Here is a 26,951-nt window from a genome sequence, read left to right as displayed (position 1 = left end):
ACCCAGCTGCTACGGCCTCTCTTCAGTGGTGCCGCTCTTTACAAGTGTAACAATCAAGGATAGTACAAGAAAGGAGTAAGCAGCGTAAAGGATGAGATGCACACAGCACTCGATGCCACGCGTGGCGCGGCGCTGATTCACGCGCAGTCACGGAGGCCGCGGAGGCTTTTAACTGAGAAAGAGCCTTGTATTGTGTGCGCCGGTTGCAGGAGACGCCCCTCCATGCGTATCATCTGGGATACTTTTCTCTACTTCTCCTTTTTTCCTTTCTTGTTGTTGTTCTCTCCTTTCACCCTGCGCCACTCTCTAGTAACTGTTCGCGAAGTGGGGAATAGACCGCCAATAGGGGTCGTCAAGTCCTTCTGCCTACCAACCACACACGGCACCACACCAGGTAGTGTAGTAGCCACGCACGCGTGCTCTTTTCTCTCGCCCCCCCCCTCTCTTCCTCGCTACCTCGATCAATCTAAGCACCGAGAGACGACTCTCAGCAGCGACGTTGCAGATCCCCTCGCCCCCAACATGCAGTCGTGTGACCCCATGATAATGAGCGGCTTCCGCCAAGCCGACGCAGGGACGTCCAGCACGTATTATTTGCCGAAAATCGGTTCTAATTTTGAAACCGTCCGACTTACCTACGGTGCATTTCTGCGGCTTTGTCTGCATTCTACTGTCTACTACGGTGCACAGGGCTTTGTATCAGAGAAACTATTTGGCCGCAAGGGTACAATGGGCGTTGCGGAGCGCGAGGCGATGCGCTACATCCTTTCTATGGGGGCAGAGGTAGGCGTCTCGGTGCTCATCATGCCCGTCCGCTACCTAGCTGCCTCCACGACACCGCGCTTTATGCTCGATTATATGTTCACACGCTGGTCCGATGTGCTGGCGCTGCTCGATCGCTTCAATCCTAGCACCTACGCGAGCTATGCGCTGTACGCCTTTGCAAGCTCCAACGACGAATGGAACTTCGACTTCTTCACCTGGCAGATTCCGTCGGTGCTAATGACTCTTGGCAAGCTGATCGCACGTCGACGACTTGCTGGGTCAGCGCGATGCCGTACCAAGCGGGTTTTCGGCGTTTTGCTTGCACAGCTCATCTTGCGAGCGTACATGTCGACGTTTTCCGTTATGATTCCAGAGCAAGGGTCTGAGGCCCTGGTGGCGATGTCGGTCACAATTTTGGAGGGCATGGCAACATCCTACCTGGCGCGGCACACGTGGCCATTTCCGTGGGACGACATTACGCACGTAGCATCCATGAACACAACGAGCTCCTCTACTGCAATGGCGTCGGAGGGGCCAGACACGCCGCCGTAAGACCACCGCGGAAGCGCTGAGAAGCGCAGTTGTGAATTGACTGGATGGAAGGCGTGTGGTGACGGAGGCAGCGGGAAAGACAAAGAAGAGAAAATGGACAAGAAGGTGGGAGACACGTAAAAGGCGCACGGATTGCTGCTCAATGCCGTTGCAAATGTGTTCCCCCCCCTCCACCCATCCACACACACACACTGCGACGGACTGCGCATCGGCCGCCTATTTAGTGCCTCATCAACGCACTTACACATGCTTTTCGCACCGAGCAGGACAGACGACGAGCGCGCTGTACTCCACGTGGCTTTGTTCTTGCTCGCTTCATGTGAGGGCCTTTGTGTGCTCCCTCTAGCTTGGGAGGGCTCACGGTGTGCTGTTCGTTGAGCTGACTAATTCGTTTCTCCTTTTTTCCGTTTTCCTTCGTCTTTGTTTCCGCTTTGCTGTTCTTTTCGTCAATTGTTGCACAGGCTGGCAAAACATCCACACGAAAATGAACGCCTCTTATTTAGTTCACCCTGTGTTTCTGTCGTGTGCGTGTGTCACTACTTACTCGCTTGGGGGTCTTCGCCCTTTCTCTGCTTCCACTATTGCTGTCTGTGTGTCTCCCTCTGTGTGTGTGTGTGCTCGCGTATGGGAATCTCTGCTCGTGCCTAGGATGACAGTGATGTGCTTCTGCTGGATGTTGTAACCGTCGCTGAGGTTATCGCGTCACGCGAATCGAGAGCTCAGTGCCACATGTGATTGTTTTGATGTGCTGTAGATGTGTGCGGAGCGACAGAAATCTCGCTCGTTGCTCTCTCTCTCCTCCCTCTTCCCCCACAAGCAAAAGGGCATCCTTGGCGTGTGAAGGCCCTGCTGCTCTGCTTGTTGTCACCCACCTCCCCGCTCCACACGTATGTAAACGCACCGCTGCTGCAGATGTCAGCAGGCTTTGCTCCCTTTCCTTGTCATTCCCTTCAAACGACGTAACAGAAAACCCAACAGCAAATCCACTTCCTTGCTCGCCCTCCTCCTCCTCCTCCTCCTCTTTCTCTTACCTTCACCGCTCTACTCACAGACACTCACACACAACTACTCATGGATTGCCCCAGTGACGCCAACGTCCCTTTTACCCACCCTGCTTAGTTGTTCGTGGTATGCCCCCCTCTGTGCGTGGCAGTTCGTGCGTATGTGTTTGCGCGTGTGTGTGTACGTGTAACTTATGCATGGGCGTAGGCCCTAGTTGTTGTTGTGTTTCGTACCATAGTGGCGTCATCGCGCTCGTGCTGTGAGTAAGTGAGTGTGTGTGTGTGTGTGTACGTGCGTGTGTGCATTGTTCTTTGTCTGTTCTTCGCGTTGCAGGCGTTCACTTCTGCGATCTTTTTCGCCTTCTCCATCGTCTTTTTAGTTTTTTTGGATGTTGTTGTCATTTTTGCTCGCTTGCCCGTTTCACTGCCGCACCTTTCTCCGTCCTCCTCGCCGAGACTCTTGAATATGCTGAGTGCAACTTCATCTTGTTCTCAACGCGTACGAGATGCAACACGTTGTGATTGGTTGTGCGTAGGATAGGGGGAGGTCAACGTATTCTGCTAAAACCAATGCGGAAAGCCACTGCACATGGGGCGCAGTAGTGTAACGATGAAAGTGGTCGGCGGCACTTGTTGCAAGCAAAGGGGAGGGACGCCATGTGCTGTCAACGGTGAACAAAAAAAAAGAGGGATGCTGTGGCAAACGCATCCCGCATGGCCCTTCCTCAGACTGCATGCCGAAGACCTTCGCGACACACGTGTGTTGCGGTTCTTTATTTGTGACCAAACAGCAGACAAACCGAATAAGAGGAGTCAAAAGTAAAGAGGCTCTGTTGTTAGTGTCCTCGAAGGAACGCGCGTCCCCTAAAATGTGAGGAATGACGAGTGAAGAAGAAAAAGGTATGGGGCTCGTGCCCACGTCTGGAGCAGTCGCTATGACTAGACAACATGATGAGAGAGGCGCGCACGGAGAGCACTGCCTCACGCTCAGCGCCGTGATAACAGTCTGAAGGTAGCGCCGTAGGCCTGCTTTGCACCTGTGGTGTGTAGGGAGCGCGGATAGAGGAAGGGTGCGAATGTGCATACAAGTGGAGCTACGAGCCCGGATACGATTTGAGGTGCCTGGTGCAATGTGCACAGCGAACTCGGGGGGCAGCAGCGAGCACGGGGCCACGACTCTGCTGGTTTCTCGCTTGTTTCTCCACCTCGCGCCTCCGATCCGTCTCTCTCTCCTTCAGAGCCTACACCATGGGTGAGTTTTAGGGCTTTCACTGGGACCATTGCTGTACGTCGTTCTTTCTCCGCTCCTTTCCTCTATCCGCCTTCGGTACTTTACAACTTGTCTTTTGCTTCACTTGGTGCGGTGTTGAGCGGACTTCTCCAATCTCTCCCCTGCTCTCCATTGTGCAGGCCCTTTAGAGGACGAAATCAAATTCATTCTGTAACTTGCTGACCCGCTACGCACACACACACACACACACACACACACTGGCAACAACGATAAAGAGGGGTGTTTTTTGCAGATTCGTTGTTGTCTACATCTGTGTGAAAGGGACCCCGAGAGGCCCGTCATCTAAAGGGGAATTCTCTGCACTTTTGTTTCTCTTTTCCTTTTGGGCGCTAACGACTTCCCCCCCGCTCGCCATAGATATAGAGGGGGGGGGTTTCGAGCTCTCTCTCTCTCTATACTGCGTCTCTCTCTCTCTCTTTGCCTGCGACTGTCTACCTCTCTTCTTCTCTCTCTCTTCCCCGCACGAGTAGCTGGCAATCCTCACATTCTCTTCCCGCTCGAGGTGTGACAAAGAAGTTTGGGGTGGAGGGAACACGCCATCACTTCCTCTCTCATGTACATTCCGAATCTCTCGTGGAATCTTTCATCTTTAGTTTCTTTTTTTGTGTGTGTTTTCACCTCTGTGTTAGTTGGCTTCATCTTGTCCGCCTCTCTCTCTCTCTCTCTCTCGTAGGGCGGCAATTCACATACACATTTTGCACAGTCAGGCTTGTTTTTTTTTTCTTTTCCTTTGCTTTGTGGTTGCCTTTTTCTCTTATGCTCGGTGGTCGTGTTGGAACGTTACTCGGCCTTTGCTTTTACTTGTTGTTGTTGGTTTTTTTTTTTTTAGCTCTTCTTACTGCTCTTCGGTGTTGCGTTGCGGCATCACAGTCGAGCGGGCGCTCACCATTGGCATACCGACAGTCCGACATGGAAAGGGAAAAAAAAAGGACGGTGGAGAGTTCGTTCTTGCCTTGTTTCGCTAATTTCTCGTAATGTATTCGTTGAAGCTCCTTTCTCTTGTTTGTTCGACCATTGCTGTGCGGTGGTGTTACTTCACTGACTCCAGGCACTTTCATACACGTGTGCACATACACCGCCTGCTTACCCTGCTCATTGGAACACAAAAGTAAAGGACAGTCCCTCCCTCCATACACTCACACACACACAAAATAAAGGAAAGAGGAAAAGGGGCCCACGTACTCACGTGCCGGCGTCGACTCATTTTTGTTCTCGTTAGATCACACCACAAGCAGCGGAATATATATATATATGTATAGCGGAGGTGTAAGACTGATTGAATCATCATGTCTCTCTCTCCCACGCCGACTGCCTTGCCGAGCAGTGTTCTGCTCAACCCCAAAGAGGCGGCTGCGTTTTACGAGTCAATGTGCCGTAGTGAAGGCGTTTTTATCCAGTCAACGTTTCTCAAGCAACTGCTGCTCGGCTCCGTGATCATCGAGTTTGAAAATGGCTACCTCGGGGGGAACGGGGTGGGTCCCATCATTCGTACGCTTCAGCGCGCACCACTCTGCGTCCTACTCCTAGAAAAGTGTGCGTTGAGTACGGAGGACATTAAGACGGTCTGTGCCGGACTTGCACAGCACCCGCAGCTGGAGAAGATAGATATCCGTGGCGTTCCGTTGACTATTGGTGGGGCCAAGGAGTTGCTGCATCTCGTGACGCGTAACACGCGGATTACAGAGGTTCTGATGGATGAGTCGCTGCCAAAGTATAGTGCTATTAAGCAGCAATGCTACCGCAACGTGCAGGGCGCGTACCGAATTAATAACTGCGTCATCTGCGGAGTGGGTGTATCGTCTAAGGCAGGAGCGTCGTGCGAAACGCTGGTCACTCGCTTGGTGCTCGAGAACTTGAATCCCGCCGTACACTCTGTGAGCGTTGCAGGTTTGCAGGTGCTGTGTGGTGCTTTGCAGGCGTGCCTTAGTCGCAACAGCGGCGTTCTGGCTGTCTGTCCTGGTCTTTGCGCGGAGTCGCTCGCGGAGGACTTGTCTTGTTGTGTGTCCAGCGTTGCCAAGGCCCTTGTGTGGCAAATGCCCTACGATTTACCGAAACGCCCCTTTCTCCGCGCTTACCTCACACGGGAGCACAGCCGACTGAAGGTGGAAGCAGCGCAGAAGGTGCAGGACCAACAGTCCCAGCAATCCAAGGATGGCACCGCACCCTCACCATCTCTGCTTGTTCCTGGGCCGGTGGATGTCGCGGAGGAGGAGCGATGGCGTACCAAACGGGCTCGCACCGATATCGATGCATTTTTCGAGGACCACAACCACCTCCACCTCCCTCGCTGCACCGTGTGCGGTTGCCCAGCTGAATGCTCCCAGGACGGCCCTACGTGGCTGCTACGTGTGTTGCAGAAGGACATCACGGAGCACGGCGCCGTGGTAACGCCGATTGCGCTGGTGCGGCTTGGGCGTCTACTCGGACTCTACGCAAACCTGGAACCGTGCTCACGGCGCTGTGTGCGTCACGTGGTGCGCTACGGCTTGTACGGCTATGGGGGCGTGAGCTGCCTCTATTCTAGTGGCTACCCATCACTCTCAAGCGTGTTAGGCGGCTACGCCGAGCTCCAGCGACTTCCTCTCGTCAACTTCAGCGTTGTGGATATCGAGCGGGAGGTTGTCGAGGATGCTTGTGGCGGGGAGCTGAACTGCGCCTTGTCTGTAGCAAGTGCTCTGGGAGACGAGGAAGGGTTTCCCATGGACCCGTATTTCATCTTTGCGATTGGTCGGCAGCTGCGCCAACTCTCGGTGCGCACCATTGGCATGGACCTGGCTGGCGCCTGCGAGGCGGCACGGTTGGTCGGCTGTCTCCGTGTTAGCGAGGCTCCCTTCAAGTACGGTAGGGGGAAGGATACCACCGATGCACCACCGCGAGACCTTGTGGCGGACTGGGCTGCCTGGAGTAGCAGCAGCGGTGAGACCACAGCCCAAAAGTGGCTCCACCGCGCCTTTGCCCACCGGCGGCAGCACGTCTGCGTCCTGGATGGCCCGCATCGTGATCTCTTCGACAACATACGCGCCGCGCTCTGGTCACTGCGGCAGCAGGCACGCTCCATCTTAGTAACCATGAAGTTTGCCGTGGCGTGGCTGGCGCTGCCTAATGGAGTCATACCGCCTGACGTGAGGGTCCACACACACGGCTTCTACACAACGGCAAAGGTGATCGGTCAGAGCACACTCGATGGCACAGTGCACATTATTCTTCAGTGTCCGCTGGGCATCCATGTCGGATACAGAGGTTTCTTCTACTTCCCCAAGAGTGTCTTTCTGCAGAGCGTTCGAGGGATGGCCTTCACCTTCGTGGGCACTAAAGGGCTAGAGCATCGTTCAGCAGGTCGAGACGCGTCTGCTTACAGCTTTGAGCTGGTTGGACGCTCCCTCGGTACCATATCGCCGGACGCACTGGCCCTTTTGCGACGGATGCTGATGTGCTTGATGGTGCTGGGACTAGAGCAGAGGCAGGCGGTGAACACGGTATGGGGAGCCATGGTTCGGTCTTGCAACGTGGAGGAAATGCGACGCCTCTTCAGCCACGAGCAGCTGCCAGTGCCACTACAGGTTCTGCGCAACTTATTGGAGGCAAGGCAGGCAGGGAAGATGGTGTCTGACCTCTCAGCCTTCCACTCCGGCGTTGGACGGCGACGCCAGCGCCGTGTGACTACTCCACGCACGTACTGGGAACGAGTGCTGCTATTCAGCTGCTTCCCGTCTCAGATCCTGTTCTTCTTTAGTGAGCTGATAGGCACTCGGGAAGGCGCCCAATGGCTACAAGAGGCGCTACGTGCTGCGTCGGCAGTGCTCACGACTGCAAAGGACTGCGGTACACCAGACCAAATGACACCTAGCGTGGACCCCACGAAGCGGCTGGCTGACCTCATGCCCCTCCCTTCCACTCCCATCACTGAGCGCCAGTGGATCGTGACACTCCCAGCACCGCCGCAGCAGGCCACGACGTCTCGCCTTCTGGCGTCTTCTCGGGTGCTCGATGTCCCTCGTGCCGGTGCCGCGGCAAGGCGGTCGCCATCCCTGTCACAGCGGCACAGGAGCGTTAAGGGCGAGCAGATGTCGATGACCCCCAAACCCACGTTGGACAAGAGCCTAAAGCCACCGTCCGCGTCGCTGTCGGGTGTAAGGAGGAGGAAGACTCTAGGACGGTCTTCCGTGATCAACTCGGCACCCAAGAAATCGCCGAGGACGAAGTCTGTGGAGAGCCAATCGTCGGAAGAGGCCATGAACACCACGAGCCCTGCCTTCATGACCTCCTCCTTGGGAAGCAGTCCTTCGTTCCCATTTGACAGAGCCCTTGTTCTGCTTCAGCGAGAGTGGGCGGTGGAACGGGTGCAGCGGCAGACGATCCTTCAAGCAGCGTCGTCCGTGGGGCTTCTCGAGTTTTTGCGTGCGTTCCAGCAGCCCAGATCCACTATCAGCCAACAGAGGGGACGTTCAAACAGCGCATCCCAGGCGGCGCGCGCGAATGACCTGCACGCTCTTGACGCTGCAGACGGTGCTAAAGCGCCCGAAGCGATTGCGGCGCGACTTGTAGGCAAGCCATGGCTAGTGGTGCCGTATCCAGCCAACAGCCGCGCACCCATCCCCTCCTCGTCGTCCACATCGGACACACTGCTTCTGTTCATGGGTGACACAGTTAGCGCGTACAGTACGAGTGAATCCCGGCTCCTTTGTGGTCCCGTCGTCATGGGCGACGACCCTGTGTTGGTAGATTTTCCCTTCGGCACGGGTGTTGACGCGGCGACCATACACCCGACCCAGCCGCACCTCGCCTTCTTCTTTTCGGGGAAAGAGTGGCTGCTGTTCGATTTCTACTTGGCCGAATGTGTGGATGGTCCCTACGGGATTAGCAGCCACGGCCAATTCCGTCGACTGCCGGCCATTTTTCACGACGGGCTAGATGGCGTGGTGCACATCCCACATACCCAGCTGCTCGTCTTCTTCCGCGACTCCTGCTACGTGGTCTTTGATGCGGGCGCACGGCGATGCGTCGGCGGCGTGGGTTTCCTTGACCTGGCGTCGAGAGAACCCGTCGGCCCAGGCGGTCGACCTGTCCAAACAGGGCATACCTCCTCCAACATGCCGCCCTCGCTAGAGGACCTGCTCCAGCGTCTGTCACTACCAGCCACAGCATCACAAAATGCGAAGCTCAGACAAGCGCGTCGAGACGGGTCACGCGTCGTGGATAGTGACGTCGACGACGAAGCAGTGCAAATGGTGACCGGTGCAAGCGCCATTGGCACGACAACGCTGCCTCTCCTGCTTTCCACGGAGCTCCAGAGACTGCTGGGGACGGCACCCGTGGCGGCTTTCTGCGCTGCCAGTGCTGACTGTGAGAAGGCCACAGAGGCGTGCTTTGTGGTGAGTCGGACCGGCGCCGTGATACCGGTGTGCTGGCAGCCCCTGGACGACGTCGCACCGGCAGCTGACGCGCAGGCAAGCGGCGGTGGTAGGGTTCCTGAGCCGCAGCGCCGCTGGCTGCTGAATGTACCGGGGCAGGCAGCTCTGAGGGCGGAGACGACCCTGTGGAATCTGCCGCTTGTCTTCCGCCAGTTTACCACAGCGGCGCTCGCGAGCCTGTGTAAGGTGGCAGTTGAGACACAGTGCACGTTCAAGGAATCATTTACCGCTTCAGCTACCTCTTCGCCACAACTGTGCATTTTTGACCCTGAGAGACCGATAGAACCTCTCCACGCATCCCCGCGTGCCGTCGTGAACCCGCGTGGCGCAGGCACAGCAAGGGAGAGTCTCAGCGGGGATACCTCCACAGATGTACAAAACTCGTCAGTGAGCGACTGTAGCGAGTCGTTCTCGACCAGCGTTGCCACGAGGATTACCTCCTCACTGATGGCGACAAGCCTGGGAGAGCGGGTACCACACGCGCTCTCACGCTGCGGGTCAGCGCAAGAGACTGACATCGCGGTTACGGGGAACTCGACGTGGCACGACGAAGTTCTCTTTTACGGTGACGCAGAGGAGCCGAAGCAGAGGCGTGCGTCTGGGGTCTCGAATACTCCCGCTGCGGAGCGGCAGATGTCGCTGCTGCTACCGCCGCTGCAGGAAACCTCTGATGGCGTGGCAGAGGTGAAAGGTAAGCATCGGGTAGCGTTCATTGAATATGACCTCGGTTCCTCCGCCCCGCAACGCATCTTCACAGCGCTGCTGTTGGCTCTCGACACCTCTGCGCTTCCATCGTCAGTTCTGCAGCTCTCTCCCTTGGTGGCCTCCGTGGACAGCAGCACCAACGGCGAAGTGTACTTTCCCCAGGCCATTGTGCGCATCACCAGCTCGGTGGTAGCGGCGCGCTGGGGGAGTGGCCCAGGCTCTGCGACGTGCTCTGCTGCGCGCTTTTGGAGGCTGCGATTTTGCACCCCAGTGCCAGCCTCTCTGGGCATTGTTCGTCTCTTCTGGATGGAGACGGTCTCGCGCAGCTTTGCAGAGACGCAGTTGCAAGCGCCAACAGTGCTCTCGCCGTGCACGCTGGTAATGCTTACGGTGCCACCACCACCACCTCTGGAGTTCACCGACGGCGATGGTGAAGTTGCCTCCGCGCCGCCGTCATATCGGAGTGGTGTAGCTGCCAGTCGAGATCCCCTCATTATCGAAGCCCAGGAGCTGCTTCAAGCATCGCAGGAGCTGATCGCAGGCGACAATTTGCACCCTGTGTTCCTCGATGACCCGAGCCACAGCAGCCCCGGCTGGTTCGCCCCGCACGCTGTGATACCCGAGCTCGGGAACGCTGCCCTATCCACGTGTCTCTTTGTATGCGGCTCCTCGATATTGCAGGTGGGCTGGCCCTCCCAAGGTGCAACCATCACGGCGACAGTGACAGAGGCGCAGCCCATTGTGGGCTGCGTGGGCTTCCACGAGATTCCCTACCCTTTTGTACTCGGCTGGGATGCAGCCTTTTACCCGGCACCACGCGAGCATCCCAGCAAAGTCGCTCTCCTCCGCGGGGATTGGATGCTGCTATGGGACCTCCACGAGCACCGACCCCATAGTGACGTGCTGCTGTGGCGCACCTCAGTGTTGCTTGCAAAATTAACGTCGGTGCCTATCTCCACTGTCGTCGCTGTCATCAACTGCTGGTCTAGCGAAGAAGGAAACGCGGTGATCGGTGTATTTCATGTCGCGTCGTCGCTGGAGAAAGAAGATGTGAGGTACGTGGAGTTTGATCTGGAAGCGGGTGTGGTGCTTGATGTTCCAGTCCCGCTGACCTCGTGCTTGAGGAATCGCTTTCGTGCACCGCCGCCGCCTCCTGGCAGCACTCTTCACACCGTTCTCTGTACACCATGCGCGCCATCGACGTGGTACATGTTTTGGGATGTTGGCGTGCAAACCGTTTCCAGGGCTGCCCACATGACCAAGAGCGGCGGTAACGGCGAGGATGGGGCAGCCGCTGTCCCCCCGTTGACCGAGTCGTCTCTCTTCTATTCCGTGCCACTCTACCTGAACGAATGGGGCCAGCTGCAACACCACTGTCGGATACTGCTCGATGTGCCGCGGCTGCTGAAAACCGTCCAAGGGAAGGCTGTCGACGATCTCGTGATCGCAGGCATGCAGCTTTACAGCACTGGCGGCTTGGACGGCGCCAGGACGTGCTGGCAGGTGCAGTGCAGCGAGAACGGTGTGAGCGGATGGAAGGATGTGGCAAGGCACTACCAAGACGCTGGCAGTCGCGTGTGCAGTGAAACGCTGTGGGCGCCAAGTGATGCCTACCCGTTGAGCAGGTGCCCGTACTGGCGGCTGTCGCGTGGGGCGTCCTTGCAAGGTCCAGAGGCCGCTTTCGGTCCTACTTCCTTGTGGCCTGAATCAGAGACTTCGGCAGCCCAATCATACACCCAGCTTCGCCTACTGACGCTGCCACGACGGTGCTGTCGGCAGCTGCCGACGCGTGTTTCCGGCGACGCAACGGCAACACCAGTGGCAGCCATCGAGTCGTTCTTCTCCCAAAGCGCGTCAGGCGCTGCGTCGTTGTCATTGCACCCGTGTGGCTCGGCAACGACCACTTCCTCGGGCATCTCCTCTGACTGTATTGTGTACGAGCTGATCTGGGACTACGGATCGGCGCCGGTGGCGCTGTGCAGTGTTGCCTTCGAACCGCGGGATATATCGGCGGTCACTGTCGAGTGCACATGGACGATGTGGCACAGCAGCACGAACGTTGGTCCAGGCATCTGTTGTGCCAAAACAACAAAGCTGATGTCCAGCAGAGAAACTAGTAGCATGTGCACGCTCTCCTGGTTGCCAGATGGCCCTTATCGCTACTGGTGCCTGCAGTGTGAATGGAGGAAGGTGGCGAGTGTCGCCTGTAGTAATTGGCACCCACCCTCACTGACCGTTTCGTCTTTCAGCGCACACGAGTACGACGGCCCCTTTGTCACCGTGTATAACGCAGCGGGTGGCTGCCTGAGAGCGACACCGCTGCTGTGGCCGATGGCCGACAATGTGGCTAACTCACCATATCAGCTGCAGTGTATCACCAATAGCGTTGTGCAGCTAATGAACGTCCCGCTGTGTCTAACGCTCTGGGAGACAGAGTTTTTCTGTGAAAGAGGGAACTGCACGGTTCGCATCGCTCTGGAGTCTACCGACGACGCAAGAGAATGGTCTATTGCAGCTGAAACGACGATTAACACGGTCGTGGCGACCGCGTCAAGACCGCAGCTGTGCTCGCTCTCGTGGTCGAACTGCGGCGCGCGTGTCCTATGGCGCCTGCGTGTGCTTGAATCATCTACTGACGTGACGCTGCACTTAACGCGTATACGACTCGGACACTGCCCAACGGAGAGCCACATCTCCATTCTCCTGCCCCAGACCACGACGAGTAATGCGACCGCTACCACGGCAGTGATCGCCACCGCTGGAACGCCGCACCGGTGCTCCTCCTCCATGGCTGTGGGGAAAACACCAGTGGGGCGCATATCTACCTCGGTGCTGAGCTTTACACGCCCGCATCGACCAGTACAGGTGCGCGCCATACTTCCCAACAGCGGCGCCCGCTACTACGTAGAGTACCTGGGCCTCGATGGGACCTCGTGGCTCTTCGCAGCTGTGCTTGATGGCAGTCGCACAAATGCGCTGGACCCCGCGTTCTCGTCGAGCAAGTCTGCTGCAGGCGCGGCGTCCGTCTCCTGGGATGGCGCCCTTGTCTCACCCAGCACCCACTGGCGCCTTCGTCCGGCGGATGGAACGTCAGTCGATCCTCCGAGGTGTGTGGAGTGGTTTGAGAGCAGCAGTGAGTATGCAGAGATGATCGACACAGCAGAGATCGCTGGAATGGTCGTGAGCACCACCGGATTCACGGAAGTGCAGTCTCCATCCGCGCTGAGTGGCAGCGCGGCGTACAGGAAGACAATGGATGCATCTGAGGGGCGCAAGGTTTCACCGATGCCGGTGTTGCAGTGCAGTGCACAGAGTCTGCGGTGCACGACCTCCGAGCGGAACTTGGAGCTGACTACAGTGACGTGGTCCTTCGTCTCTCCCTTGATGTTCGACCAGCTTCTGCTGTTTGTGGAGACCAAGGTGAGCGAGCCAGTCGCTGTCACTGCCGTGGAGACAACGTGGGTGGAGAGTGACGCTCCTGCGCCTACAGCCACAGAAGCACCACCACTACCGGCGATGTCAGCATATCAGCTGCTTCAGAGGGTGCTCGTGGAGACCAGCAATAATGGGCACGATTACGTCACCGTTGCGGAAGCGGTGCCGCGACTGTGCGACAAGACTGTTTCGCTTCGCTGGGCGGAGGTGCCTGCAGCAGCCTTTTGGCGCCTCCGCTTTGCCCCAAGAGTTGTACCAGCGACAGCATCACCAAAGGAGGCGCCACTCACTTTCACTCTTGGCTTGTACGCAGCACGGTGGCTGGTTCGCCGAGGTGGTCCAGCGCTACTTGCACAGGTTACGAAGCCAACATCAGAGTACTACTCCAACACCATCTTCCGCTCGTGGATCTCCGAGACGTTCAGTGCCGAAGGCGACTTTATACAGTCGTGCCGGCGTGCCTTCGAGGAGTACAAGAGCACCCAGAGTAAACTGCGAGAGGCGGATGACATCAGCCGACGAGGAGAGGTAGCAGGGGCGGTGGAGAGGCTTAAGAAGAGATACCAGAGGTTTCTGCAGAAGGCAGCAAAAGAGGCTGGGAGCTTCATGCGGCTGGACGACGCAGACGCTGCGCGGGGGAAGGGCGGCGAAGGCTCACGCACGGTACCCCCTCTCGTGCCGCCGGCCGTTTCTGCTGAAATGTCAGGGTGGCTGTCAAAGTCGCATCTCTCGTCGGACCTCATCCACCTCCTCGTGGAATCGGCGACGGCCACATCGATCGGTGGCGCACACCTCTTGCGCCTTGTCGAGCTTCTGCATCATCCACTGGCGTTCCGGAAAGCGCTGCAGTTCACGAAACGTTCGTCGCACTGGTTCTACCCGTGCCTGGAAGTCGTTGGCCCCCTGGCCGAGGACTGGCACGGCTTCCCAGCTGCGAGCGTGTGCGCCTCTCTCTCCGTTTTCTGGAGTCTCTCCACCCCGCTGCAGCGTCAGCTGGACGCGCTGCTCACCACGGCCGACAAGATCACGCCTCTGAATGAGCACGTTGCGAGCCTGCTCGTTGTCGTTTGCATCAGTGAATCGAACTGGGTCCCAAGCCGCCACTTCCCGACCGTGTCACCGTTCCTCTACGCTGTTGGTTTCGCGGAACAGCCCGTTACGATGGCCTTTGCAATCAACGATATCGTCTTCACGCCGCCGTACGCTGTAGGCATCCCCGGCGCCCGGGACTCACAGCCTCTTCTGAGTCCATACCCCTACATGATCGCTGCGGGTGTCAACTTTGTGCAGCAGTGTCCGCTGGCGCGCTGTCCGGCTCCAGTGATGGATGTCCTTCGCTACATTCTCCCCCCAAGCGCCTTCGCGGTGGATGCGAGGGGAAACAGTGCCGTGCTGGTCACATTTGTGCTGACTGTCAGCTCTCTTCACGCGGGCAGCGGCGTCAGCGGCGAAGAGCCTAGTGCCGTACTGCGCTTCACGGTCTCCGGTGCGGGGGTGAACTTTGGTCTCACTGGACTCGTCATGGAATCGATTGAGTTCGAGGTACTGCTCTTAGGTGCTACGGGCGATTTTCCAGACTGCAGCCCACCTGCTGGTCAGCGCTTTCATCAGATGAACTTTCTCTCTCACGGCGCCCGCTTTGTAAGCGACGCTGGCACTTTGGTGGGACTGTCAGCGACTCAGCTGGAGGACGGCACGTCCATCACTGAAGTCGAACTTCCTGTGAGTTTGATGGGAGCGGTGAATGGCGACGGTCTGCCCTTGGTTAGCCTGCGCGGAGATTTCGGCAGCACGCGCTTCACCGATGTTGCGGAGTTTCCTGGCGCCGTAGTGACGCACTTGCAGTTTACGACAGTTAGTCACGTAGAAAATGCCGTAGCTATGCTGGACGCGCCCTCGACGCTCAAGCAAGAAGACGACAGCAATGCTGCGCAATGGGTCTTTGCGCCGTTAGAAGGGGAGGGGCAGGTGTTCCTCCCTGGGGTGATGCGCAGCTGCAACTGTGGCTGCACTATCCACCCGGCGTGTCGGGGGAGCAATATGCCGGTTCAACTAAGCAACTTTCACATCGCGCTCGATTGCTGCTCTGTCAAGGACCTTGCTGCGCTCGCTCGTGCGTGCAGAGGCGACGATCGAGACGTCGGCCCGGAGCTGTTTTCGTCCCCAAGGCAGGAGGTGACGGCGTATGATGTAGGTGGGTTGCGCATAGAAGTGGCAGCCACATTGCGCGTGTTGACGAGCTGCGTCGGAGACAACCGAGCATGCGTGTCGCTGAAGGGCAGCGCGGTGGTGAGCGTCGAGAACACCGCTATACCGGATGCAACGCTAGAGATGGACTGCGAGTCCGGATTCATTTCCCTCACGGCGCGATGCGTGCACCCTCTCGTGATTGGCGCCGTTCTCGTAGAGGGATGTTCGGCGAAGCCTCTCATGCTTCAGCTGGTGTGTCCGGCCACTGTATCTGGGAGTGTCCCTACAAGTGCAGACCAGCATTCAGTCCTTGGTGCGTCACTGCATTTGTTGGCGTCTGGCCACGCCTGCTTCTTTGGCGCTGATCATAGGGCGCGGGTGACCCTCGAGTTCTCGCAGAGTACGGGGATGTTCAACTCCGTGACCCTTGTGGCCGCGTCCTTGCGCCACGCTGGCCTCGTCGTTACCCTCCAGGACTGCGTTGTGTCAGAAGTGTGGCGCTTTGCTCAGATGACGATCAACGAAGGCGCTCTACGAAACATACTAGAACGCGACATGAGTGTCGTGCCGATCGTGGCGACAATGCGGGCTCACCTGGTCCCGTTGGCGCTATCCGTCACCTCGATAGCCCCAGAACCGTACGACATTGTGGCGCAGCGCCTGTCGTGCCGAGTGAAGGGTCTACTCTATGGCGCGTGCTTTGATGTGGTCGCCTCTGTCGTGGCACCAGACGACTCTGATGACCTTTGGTCCCTTCTCGGCGCCCAATGCATCCCTGCAATTCTGGAGCAGTGCGAAGAGAATCTGTGGGCCTCGTACGCCAACATAGTTGGGCTACGTGAGACCGGCAGTGTTGGCTGTCCTGACACACATCCGGCACTATAGAAAGTGTTGGAACGCTTCGCTGTGTTGCGGGATTCTTCGTCTTGGGTAGCATTGAGGGGGGGGGGCATTTTTTTTTTTGCTGTATTGAGTACGCACGTCTTTGCGTGAGGAATTCTGGTCTCACAGCACGGCAGAGCTGCATTGCTAGCGCAGCTCTCTTTTATTATTATTATTATTCCCCCCCCCCCCGCCTGTTCCACTTTCCGGTGTATCCCCGTGATGTACGAGGAGAGTCTTGAACTACGACTAGAACACTGCGCTCCGAATATCCCTCCCCTCAGCGCGCGCTCCTGGCGACACACAACCGTGTTCACTGGGTTTTGCGTTGGCGGATCAGTGGCGGCTCTTTTTTTCTTCACCTCTCGCCCTCTCTCTTCTTCGTGCAGAGAAGAAAAAGTCACATAGATGGGTACTTCTCTCCCTCCACTTCTCTGCTCTTCTTGCTCTGCCACACCTCTTCATTCTCTATTCACCCTACTCATTCACATCGCCGATACAACGCCACATAGCGTGGCTCACGTCTCCCCTTCTCCTTCTTTGGGTCCCTCATTCATCTTCTGTTTGGTGCTTGCTTTCACTTGGCAAGCACCACCGCCTCCGCAAGAGCTCCGTACCCGACAGTACCCCCAGCACAGGGCACGCAGAAATGTCCGCGCATGACTCCTCGGCGGTGGTCCTCATCGCCCGCATGAATGACATTGAGCGACAGCGCCGTCTGCTGAGCATGAGCCAAAGGGAGCAGGAAGCCAAAATCACCTTCGTCACCGCAGAAAAGGAGCAGCTCATGCAGGCTGCCACGACTGCGGGGGACGAGGAGGTGCAGCTGAAAGAGGACCTCGAAGTCCTCGCCACAGAGCAGCAGCAGCTGGAGCTACAGAAGATGGAAGCCATAGACCGCCTGCGCAAGACGCAGGAAGAAGAGGCGCTGCACACGACCGCCGTCGAGGCGGACCTGCAAAGGCTAACGAAGGAAAAGGCCCTCTGGCAAGAGCGGGCACAGGAACTCGAGTCGCTGCGGCGCTCGTGGGAGGAGGATGAAGCTACCTCCGCCTGCATCGCTGCGCTGCGACAAGAGAGCGAAACACTCGCGTTGCTGAAGGTCGAAAAGACGACTGTGGAGGATGAGGTCGCAAAGACGACGGCTGCTATTGAGAAAGTGCGAGCGGTGCAGCCGGGACGACTCGCGTGCGTGGATCCCATTGGTGCCCCCGCGGGTGCGGTGCAGGTTGCTGGATTGGCTAGAACGTTGGCATCCATGCGCGACTCGGCGTTGAGAGAGGGAAACTCCGCCACAGTTGCGGCCCACGATACCGCAGCTGCTCTAGAGGAGGAGGTCAAGAGGGCTGACTATGAGGCGACACAGGCGGCAGCTCGTCATGGGCGAACCATTGCCGCCTTACAGAGAGAAGTGGACGCGCTTTCCATACGGGCTAGCGAGCTGCAGCAGCTGTTCTCCAGCATTGGGGCGTCGTGGCAAGATGTGCTTTCCCGTATGCAAGAACTTCAGCAGTGCAAGGGATCAGGGATTTGCCGCCGCTGCCTCACATAGACTATGGGGATGCAATAGACGCCCAGTCGAAGTGACGTTATTTTGATTATTTTTATTATTCCTTTCCTGCTACTGCTGCCTTATTCTTTGACTCTTGCTCGCTTCTTCTGCTTGCCCCCACTTTATATTTTTCTCTTTCTGTGCGTGTCTGAGCTGCTGAGGGGTTCCATCAATCGAGGCTGCGTCGGCTTTGCTGGCCCTCCCCCTTCCTCCACAGAACATGCCCAGAGTAGGAAAAGGATACAGGGCTACACTGAGTGCACCATGCGAGTAAGCGCTGCGGTGCACCCTTCTGCAGTCAAACCGGTAGTCGCTCCGCGTCCAACCCTTTCGCAGAGCTACAGTAGAGCACAGGAAAGGAGCCTGGCAGTGCCGCTGGAACGCAGCCGTCCAAACATTACTGCAGTCCATGGCAGGACGGATAGCGCAGACTTCCAGAAGTACCGACGCTGAGGCGCGTGCAGGGGAAGATAAACATCCTACGCACCGTGATTGTCATGCCATCTCGTTCAACTCATTCGAGCTGCTGCTGCCAGGGATGTGGGCCTTTCTATTGCTCATCCGTCTCTTTCTTCCGCTTTCTATGCGCCTGTCTGCTTTCCACCCCTGCTGTGGTTCTCGTTGCGTGTGATGCCTTGTTGCACTACCCTGGACACCCATCTGTACATGTGCGACCCACTGTGGTCTATCGCAACCCCTCCTCTTTCTGCTCCATGGCGCTTGACAGCGGCAACGGCTTCATTCTCTGTGTGTGTGTTTTTTTTTGCTGTTGTTGTTGGTTAATCCCGAGTGCTTCAACGGACATCCACGTATTCAGAGAGGGGCCACCACCAGCGCGTCTGTGTCACTTGTCTCTGTTCCATCTCTGCTCGCCTTCCGTACATCTACACAGACACACACACACGCACTTTCTCTCTTTTTCTGTGTAGTATTTTTTTTTTGAGCCTTGCACTTTCGTCGTATCATCTCCGTCTCGCCGTGTGATCATGCTCCGCGGTCTGCGCAGTCGCATGAAGCGCGAGAACGAGCCTCGCGTTCTGATCCTAGGGCTTGATAACGCGGGCAAGACAACAATTCTGAACAAGCTAGGTGTGGCTGAGAAGCACCCGGTAGAGGCACCTGAGGGGCCGACGCAGGGATTCAACGTCATAGATGTGAACCGCGGCGGCAAGTGCGCCAAGCTCTGCGATTTAGGTGGTCAGCGTGTCCTGCGCGAGTTCTGGGAAGACTATTACGCGAACACGGACTGTATCATGTATGTCGTCGACTCCTCCGACCAGCGGCGCCTGCACGAGGCGCATGAAGTATTTGTTGATGTGGTGAAGGGTGTGCCGAGCGTGCCTGTCCTGGTGCTGGCAAACAAGCAAGACTTGGCCACCGCTAAAAATCCGCAGATGGTGGCCGAAGCGCTGGAGCTGAGCGACTACCGAGACCGCCGCTGGCACATTCAAGGGTGTAGCGCGAAGTCTGGAGACGGTCTCGAGGAGGGCGTTGCGTGGATCTTCGAGGCCTGCAATGTCAAGTAGAACCACCAATATATATATATATATATGGAAGAAAGGGTAACACGACTGCGAATGTAGTGCTTGTGGCTTTTACCTGCCCAGTGCACACGTGTGCCCGCGTGTCCATGCTGCGTAATGGTGTATGTACATAGGGGCAGTAGCTTGACTGCTGCGGGAGAACCGTCGTGTTTGCATAACTGCGCACACTGCCGTATGGTCTTCTCTCTCGTATGATCGGGCCTCTTTCTTTTTTTGTTTTTCTTTTTTTCGTGGTGGTGGTGGCTCTTCCTCTCTCTATCCCTCTGCGACACCCGTAACAAGTGCCAGTGTGATGGATTGTCACCTTGTTGTCTGTCGCGTGCAGGTGTGTGTACGAGCGATCGAACTGCCTTTCGATCGGCGTGTGATGAAGTTCTTTTGGGTATGTTTGTGTGTGCGTGGCCCTCTCTTCCAATTAATGAAAGACACGCATTGACAGTTTTGTGGATGATGCGGGTACGCGAGTTTTGTCGGGAATTCGCCGTCACGCCCTCTGGGCCTTGCTGGGGAGAGGGAGGGATGACACGCAGAACGACCGTGCCTACCCGACACAGACGTACGCCCAAGTGCATTGCTGCGCTCTTTCAGTTCGCCGTTTGTATTCTGCGGTTAGATGCACAAAGAGGTAAGGGGGGACGTTACTCATGACAGACCACTGATCCCCCTTCCCTTTTTCACCGAACTGAAGTAGACCGAAACGTTGTGTCTTCATATCGCGCTCTGCTTTCCTTTACCTATTGGCCTTGCCATCAGTCCGACTGCGCGTGCGAAGGGTTTGGGTATCGATCTGTTCGCAGGGTGCTTGTCCCCCACCCACCCACAACGCACACACCGAGACATACTCAGACGAGAGCGAGGAGAAGGCGGTCTGAGTGTAGTGTCTCCTCTGCTACCATCATCCCCACCGCCGCCCACCTACCCTAGTAGCCGAGGTCCACTCTTCTCATCTATGCGTTCTGCTGGTGTCTGTCTTTGGGAGGGGGATCAAAGCGCAGATTTCACCACCCAATACGGCTGATTGTTTTTCTTTTCCCGCGTGGTGTTATGGCGCTACCGTCTTACTCCGCTGGCACACCGCCACGCATCTCTAAGATCATGTCTGCACGTGTCATCACGTGTGGCATCTGCTTCAATGTGCTGAACCAACCGCTAACACTCGAGTGCAACCACTCTTTCTGCGCCAAGTGCATCCGCATACGACTGGCCGAGAGCGGCAACAGCGGCTTGCAGTGCCCACTATGCGGTACGTCTCACACCGAGCTCCACTCGCATAACCTCGCCCAGTACGCAGACCACGAGGCGGAGGTGTACGTTGAGATGTTGTCACGCGACATGCCCGATCCGCCGACATGCCAGTGGTGCGAGACGACGACAGCTAAAGTGCAGTGCGGTGAGTGCAGGTGTGTGTACTGTGAGGAGTGCTCCATTGCGGTGCACAGGAACAGTGCCAAACGTGATCATGCCATTGGCAAGCTTAGCGAGTCGAGTCGCAACTTCATGCGTCGATGTCAGCTGCGCGGGCATGAGGAGTACCGAGCCGAGTTTTTCTGCTCCCAGTGCCGACAGATTTGTTGCGCCTACTGCCTACAGGTTGGACCGCATCGCGACCACCTCCACGTAACGGTAGCGGCAGCCGCTGCAGAGGCGCGGCAGCAACTGTCGCGTGACATGCAATCTCTCGTCGAGGTGAAGCACCGACTTGAGCAACAGGCGGCAGAGATGAATCGTGTCTCGGTGCTCTACACTGACACCTATGATGCTGTTGAGAACACGGTGACAGAACGCTTTGAGACGTTCAAGCAGCAGCTCATGCAGCGCGAGTTGGAGGTACGGCGCACCCTGACAAAACTTCGCGATAGTGGTGATGCCACCTTGACAGCGTCGCGACAGCAATACCTCGACAAGCTAAACAACATCAACGCTACTCTCCTGCAGTTTCGCTCGATTCAGAACGGCGGCACAGACGACGAGGTGCTGCAGCGGCACTCACAGTTAGGCAACTGCCTCAATACCGATCTTCCTGCCGTGACTGGGAGCGGCTTCAAGGTGGTTGACCTGGGCGAGATGACTTTGACAAGCCTCGGCATTGATCTAGATTTGCAAACAGTAGAGCACAACCAACACATCCTTCCTAGATTGAACCGATCTGCCAGGCTTAAAGACGCAAGCAAGATGTCCATCAATAGTGGTGCCTCTGTCTTCTCCTTCGCTGGCAATCTTCTCTCTCTGCCCCTCCGACTCACATTCCCCGTTGACGACGATGTGGAGGCGACCGTACTAGCGGAAGGAGTTCGACTGCGCTGTGTCGCGCGCGGCGGTGGCGCTACGCAGATTGGGGTACGCAGCAAAGAGATGTTCCGCACACTCCTTGGGCAGTTCCCAGAGGACCGCGGTGTGGTCTCGTGGCAAGTGCGTCTCGACTCCATCTCCGACTCCTTCATAGGCGTGGTGGAAAGGCCATCGCAGGCAGCTCAGGTGCCGGAGGGGTTCTACTGGAAACCAACCTGCGCCGGCGTGACTGACGGCCGAATCGGCCGCTACACCACTGCAGTGCGCCACCTCCCTGTATGCCGTAACGGCGACCACGTTCGCTTCGTGTACGACGGTGATGAAGGCAGCCTTCGAGTTATCATCAACGACCGTGACGATTGTGGCGTCGTGGTGGCGGACCTGCACCCCCGCATCGCTGCCTGCTTCATCTTCTATCCCTCCGAGTCTCTCACCGTCCTCTTCTAGGCAGAAGCACCAGGGTGAAGAGAGGCAGTGTGCCACGCGAAAGGAGTGGAAGAACGCGCACGTCGCACCAGAGGCGAGAGCGACGTCTGCAGAACGGTGCGACTGGGGCGTTTGGCTCACTATGCAGTATGCCGGCACGCATTGGGGGGCTCCTTTGTTGCGGTGTTGGTGGCTGCAGCTGCTGAGATATATGGTGTTTTCTGCTTGGCTGTCCTCCTGGTGACTGTGTACGAGGAGATCTGTGGCTGTGGTCATGCAGCCCGCTGTTGTGTGTACGCTGTTGAACCGTTGGTGTTTCTTTCGCTTTCTCTCTCTCTCTCTGGTCCGTAGCGGCAGAAGGAAACAGGGAAAATTAGATTCGTTGTCACCATAGACCAGCTCTCTGCATCTCTCCAGCGCCTTCTCTTTCTCCCTCACTCTGTTATGACTTGTTGTGCTGCTGTGCCCATCTGCGTGTGGCACAAGCGCAAACAGGAGAACATGTGTGTTTCTCCGGGTGCGGACATACAAGGAAGCGCGGGTGCAGGGAGGGAGGGGGATATATTGCGTGATAGGGAGGGGGTAGTATGTCAGAGGGAGAGCGAAGAGGCTCGACCACACCCCTGCAGAGGACGGCAGTGTTAGACGGATGTATCTTTACTGCGTTTCTACATACGCCCCCTTTCTGTTTTTGTTTTGTGTGGTTTGCTTCTTTACCACTCTCCTTACGCCATATTACTCAACCAGGGCCACCAGTCGAACCCTCCGCACCTCAGCTGCGGCTGCCTGTCTGTACACCTCTGGACTGTGAGTAGGTGTCCGTCTGTCTGTCTGTTTTTTTTTCTTCTTCGTTGTCCATCCCTTATGGACGTTGCCCATCAACCTGTCATCTGCATAGCGCGAAAGGAGGGGTGCGCCTGCGGCTCTCTTCACCTACGCCTCCCCCACCCTCTCTCTTTTACACTTGTGCGAATCAACAAACTCTCACACACACGTAAACTCAAAATAACAGCATGATGAGGCAGGCCCGTGACGGACCTCTAGGGTCCGCTAAACATTAGGCAAGCACACCACCTTCATGACGCTCATGAGCAGAATAAAGGGTCTCGGGGGGGATGGCGGAGCAGACTCGTGGGGTGCATTCACGTGTTCCTTGTGGGCGTTTTGCACCGATGGTGATGGCTGCTGGCCTTGATAGAGTCATGATCGTCCATTTTACTCCCCTAATCACCGATGGATGAGCATCAAATGAAAGAGATGTTTTCTACCTCACGAGCTCTTTACGGCGTGCGATCATCGCTGTCTTTTTTTCTGGGGGCTGTTGAAAGTCTCGCATATTCCACTCCACTCTCTCCATCTCTCTGCCCCTCCTTCCCTCTATCGTGTCCCTCTTGTTTCTTTGTCTGTTTTTTTCCTCTTCCGGACTGACCCCATAGAGCTCGCTTCCCTCTCTCCGTTCTGTCGACGGCTATATGTGTGGCGCCTTTTGTCGCATTGACACGATCCATCGTTATCCCACTGGAAATTGGGTTTCTTTGCCCCCCCCCCCTACGTCGCTGTTCTTTGCTGATAACGTTACTTTCGATTAGGTACGACGGTCTGTCTGAGAGTTGATTTCCGCCCCTCCTCTGCCACGTTGGCTCGATTTGCTTCCAGACACACTTGTCCCAGCGTCCATTGTCTACCGCCTTTACCTTTTTTCCACCCTTCGCCCCCTCCTCCTTACTATTCACGCTGGAGCTCGTTGCAGTCCTTTCATTACTTCAAGCGGAACAACGTTGCCCCCTCTGTCTTCTCTCTCTGCCATCATTGTTTCCCCTCAGGATATTGGGCACTCACTGCTGCGGTTTTTTCTTTGCTGTCAGCCGACCTACCCGTCCTCTTGCCTTCTGTCCGGTAAACTAGCCTTGTTACCGCCTGCACGGTTTTCGGCTTTTCCTCCTCCTCCTCTCACTAACTTCTTTGTTTAACCGCCACACATCCGAGTTCCTGGAGTGTGTCCCCATTTTTTTTTTCGCTGTGGTCGTTAGCTCGTATTTTCAGTGGGTTTCACCAGCGCGGAACTAACTGTGCGACAAGGCAACGGCAGTTGGCATCGAAAGCACGAGAGGTATACACTCGAATGTAGAGGATATGCCTTGGCTTAACTACACAGTCTATTTAGCCGCCTTGACCATCACTTACGCTGTTTGCCGTCTCGTTGTTTTTCTTTTCTCTGTAGCTTTGCGGAGCAGTGCGTACGTGCGCAACCCACGTGATCGACTGGTGCAGTCTGTGCTCACTCATCCCTTCAACTGAGAAGGAAGGGTGTCCGCACTGCTGCTTCGGTGTCCTCCACCTTTTCCCTTCGCTTGTTTTCCTCTGTTAGCCACACCCCTCGCCGCATTAGCTATATATATATATATATATTACCACTTATCCGAAACACCTCCGCCACGACAACGCCGCCGTCAGCCACTGACCGTGTGCTGCCGTGCACGCACGACTAAGCCATAATGACCACTATCTCCCAGTACCTCAACGAGCGACTGAAGTACTGCAGTCCAACGCAAGTTATCATCATCACCCTCAGTTGCGGCGTGGCAGTGCGCATTGCCGTAGACTGCTTCCGCGATGGCCGCTTAACGAAGCGCACCTACCAGGCGGTGTTGCGTGGAATCCGCTCCCTAGCGGGCCCCATCATCCGTAAGGAGGTCAGGAAAGCGGTAAGTGTGATTAAGATGCCGTCGAAGGAGGGTGAGTTCAAAGCCCTCACGCTACCGAAGGAGTCTCGCTCGGAGGCAGAGGTGCTACAGTTGGTCACCCAGCTTCACAAAGACCTCGATCTCAGCTACGAGGAGGGCGGCTTTAGCGGAACCGTCTACCACGGTGGTACGTCGTACACTGCCTTCATAAACGACGTCATGGCCATCTTCCAGTGGAGCAACCCGCTGCACAGCGACATCTTCGGCGCGACGCGCAAGATGGAGGCGGAGATTGTGTCCATGGTGTTGCATATGTTCAATGGCCATTTGCTTCCGGACGCCGGCGGTGCAGTGACATCCGGAGGCACGGAGAGCATCATGATGGCCCTCAAGACGTACCGCGACTGGGGACGCAAGACGCGGGGGATCGAACACCCATCTGTGGTGGCACCCATCACAATTCACCCCGCGTTTGACAAGGGCGCGGAGTACTTTAATATTAACCTCATCAAAGTCCCAGTGCTGGCAGACACCGGTCGCGTGGATCCAAAGGAGATGGAGAAATACATCCGATACGACACGATCGCCATCGCAGCGTCGGCACCAAACTTTCCGCATGGCGTGGTCGACCCCATCGAAGAGATTGCGGAGATCGCCTACAAACATGGCATCGGCATGCACGTTGACTGTTGCCTGGGCGGCTTCATCATGCCCTTCCTCGAGAAGACTGGCCGCGCGGCGCCCGTTGTGGACTTCCGCAACCGCGGCGTCACATCGATCTCGTGCGACACGCACAAATACGGCTACGCGCCAAAGGGGACGTCGACAGTGATGTACCGCTCGAAGGAATTGCGTAGCTTCCAGTTCTGCTGTATTGCCGAGTGGCCCGGTGGTATGTACTGCTCACCTGCGGTGAGCGGGTCGAAGCCAGGCAACGCCATTGCCGGCACATGGGCGGCAATGGTACACATGGGCGAAAAGGGCTACGTAGAGTGCTGCCACAAAATCGTCCTGGCACGCGAGACGATGACGACGGAGCTGCGCAAGCTGCCTTACATCCGCATTATTGGCGAGCCAACCGCAAGCGTATTTGCCTTTACGAGCAGTGAGATCGACATATTCCTTCTTGGTGAAGCTCTCAAGTTACGTGGCTGGGTGCTCAACAAACTTCAGTTCCCATGCGGTTTGCAGTTTAGTGTGACGCTGCTGCAGACGCCGCCGGCGGTCACAGCTCGCTTCTTGCGCGACGTGAAAGAGATTGGCGCCACTCTCTTTGCCGAGAACAAGAAGCTCATCGCCGCGGGGAAAAAGCCCATAGTCGGGGAATCGAGCAGCACGCTCTACGGCACAGCGCAACGCATTCCCGATGGCACGATTGTCAAGGACGTGCTCCGTGAGTTTCTCAGCACGTACTACCAAGCCTGATGTAGTTGGCAGGAACATGTGTGTGTGTGTGTGGCTGCCGTACCAACGGCAAGCGAAATTGTGACAGAATGACGAGGATTCGCGTCTTTGCATATGCACGGAGGCACACGTTGAGAGAGAGAGAGGGTGATGGCTAACGAGATCCCTTCCACACAGAGACACACACACAGACACACAGGGGTGGGAATACTTCGGACCCTTGCGCATGCTCCTCGCTCGATGAACTGAAGCTGGAATGTTTGTATCAGCGCATTGGGCGTCCCATACCCTCTCTGTCTCTCTTTCGATGCGATTGAACTGGGCAGGTGAACAAATCGTCACACTGAAGCTGCTCCCACTGTGTGTTTTCGAGTCTTTGCCTTCAGAAACCCTTCACAGTTCCCTACCGCTGCACGCGAAAGAAACCAAAGCGGTGGCTATGGTGGGGAAGATGCACCTTCTTACACGCTCATGTTCTGTGCACCTCCTCTCATTCTCTGAGCCCTGGTGTGCCTGTGTGCGTCTCTTTACTTCTGCTGTGTATCATGGCTTCTTCTCTCCGCTTGTTTCATTCCTTCTCTGTGGCGCTGGCTTTTCTGCGTCCTCTCTTATGGCGTACTCCCCCGCCTGTTCTCACGCGTGCCGGGGATTTTGTACTGACCTTTTCCTCCTTTTGTGTTGCCTTTTTCTTTGCGAGGCGAAGCAGACAAACAAAGGCGCAAGTGGGCATCCGCAGTGTACGGGGTGGGTGTGCGCTGTATGCGTCCCTCCGTGTGCATCACTGTTGCTCGCGCTCAACCCTCCCTCTCAGCGTCGTCGT

General features: G+C 56.7%; 6 protein-coding genes across 6 annotated transcripts; all 6 read left to right on the top strand.

Annotated features, from left to right (window-relative positions):
* Positions 1-546: 546 nt before the first annotated feature.
* Positions 547-1,317, top strand: LBRM_30_2350 (conserved hypothetical protein; the record flags this gene model as incomplete). Its single annotated transcript, XM_001566811.1, has 1 exon — positions 547-1,317. One exon carries the CDS (start codon positions 547-549, stop codon positions 1,315-1,317), a length of 771 nt encoding a protein of 256 aa, XP_001566861.1.
* Positions 1,318-4,895: 3,578 nt separating this feature from the next.
* On the top strand, positions 4,896-16,235 carry LBRM_30_2340 (conserved hypothetical protein; the record flags this gene model as incomplete). The annotated part of the gene is made up of 1 exon (XM_001566810.1): positions 4,896-16,235. One exon carries the CDS (start codon positions 4,896-4,898, stop codon positions 16,233-16,235), a length of 11,340 nt encoding a protein of 3,779 aa, XP_001566860.1.
* A 646-nt stretch (positions 16,236-16,881) lies between these two features.
* Positions 16,882-17,784, top strand: LBRM_30_2330 (conserved hypothetical protein; the record flags this gene model as incomplete). Its single annotated transcript, XM_001566809.1, has 1 exon — positions 16,882-17,784. The coding sequence occupies one exon, from the start codon at positions 16,882-16,884 to the stop codon at positions 17,782-17,784; it is 903 nt and encodes a 300-aa protein (XP_001566859.1).
* A 986-nt stretch (positions 17,785-18,770) lies between these two features.
* Positions 18,771-19,310, top strand: LBRM_30_2320 (ADP-ribosylation factor-like protein; the record flags this gene model as incomplete). Its single annotated transcript, XM_003723158.1, has 1 exon — positions 18,771-19,310. The coding sequence occupies one exon, from the start codon at positions 18,771-18,773 to the stop codon at positions 19,308-19,310; it is 540 nt and encodes a 179-aa protein (XP_003723206.1).
* Positions 19,311-20,423: 1,113 nt separating this feature from the next.
* LBRM_30_2310 (conserved zinc-finger protein) lies at positions 20,424-22,064 on the top strand (the record flags this gene model as incomplete). The annotated part of the gene is made up of 1 exon (XM_001566808.1): positions 20,424-22,064. The coding sequence occupies one exon, from the start codon at positions 20,424-20,426 to the stop codon at positions 22,062-22,064; it is 1,641 nt and encodes a 546-aa protein (XP_001566858.1).
* A 2,474-nt stretch (positions 22,065-24,538) lies between these two features.
* LBRM_30_2300 (putative sphingosine phosphate lyase-like protein) lies at positions 24,539-26,152 on the top strand (the record flags this gene model as incomplete). The annotated part of the gene is made up of 1 exon (XM_001566807.1): positions 24,539-26,152. The coding sequence occupies one exon, from the start codon at positions 24,539-24,541 to the stop codon at positions 26,150-26,152; it is 1,614 nt and encodes a 537-aa protein (XP_001566857.1).
* Positions 26,153-26,951: the final 799 nt, after the last annotated feature.

This window comes from Leishmania braziliensis, chromosome 30 (genome assembly GCF_000002845.2).
Source record: "Leishmania braziliensis MHOM/BR/75/M2904 complete genome, chromosome 30".
Taxonomy (NCBI): Eukaryota; Euglenozoa; class Kinetoplastea; order Trypanosomatida; family Trypanosomatidae; genus Leishmania; species Leishmania braziliensis.
This window is presented reverse-complemented; position numbering and strand designations above follow the sequence as displayed.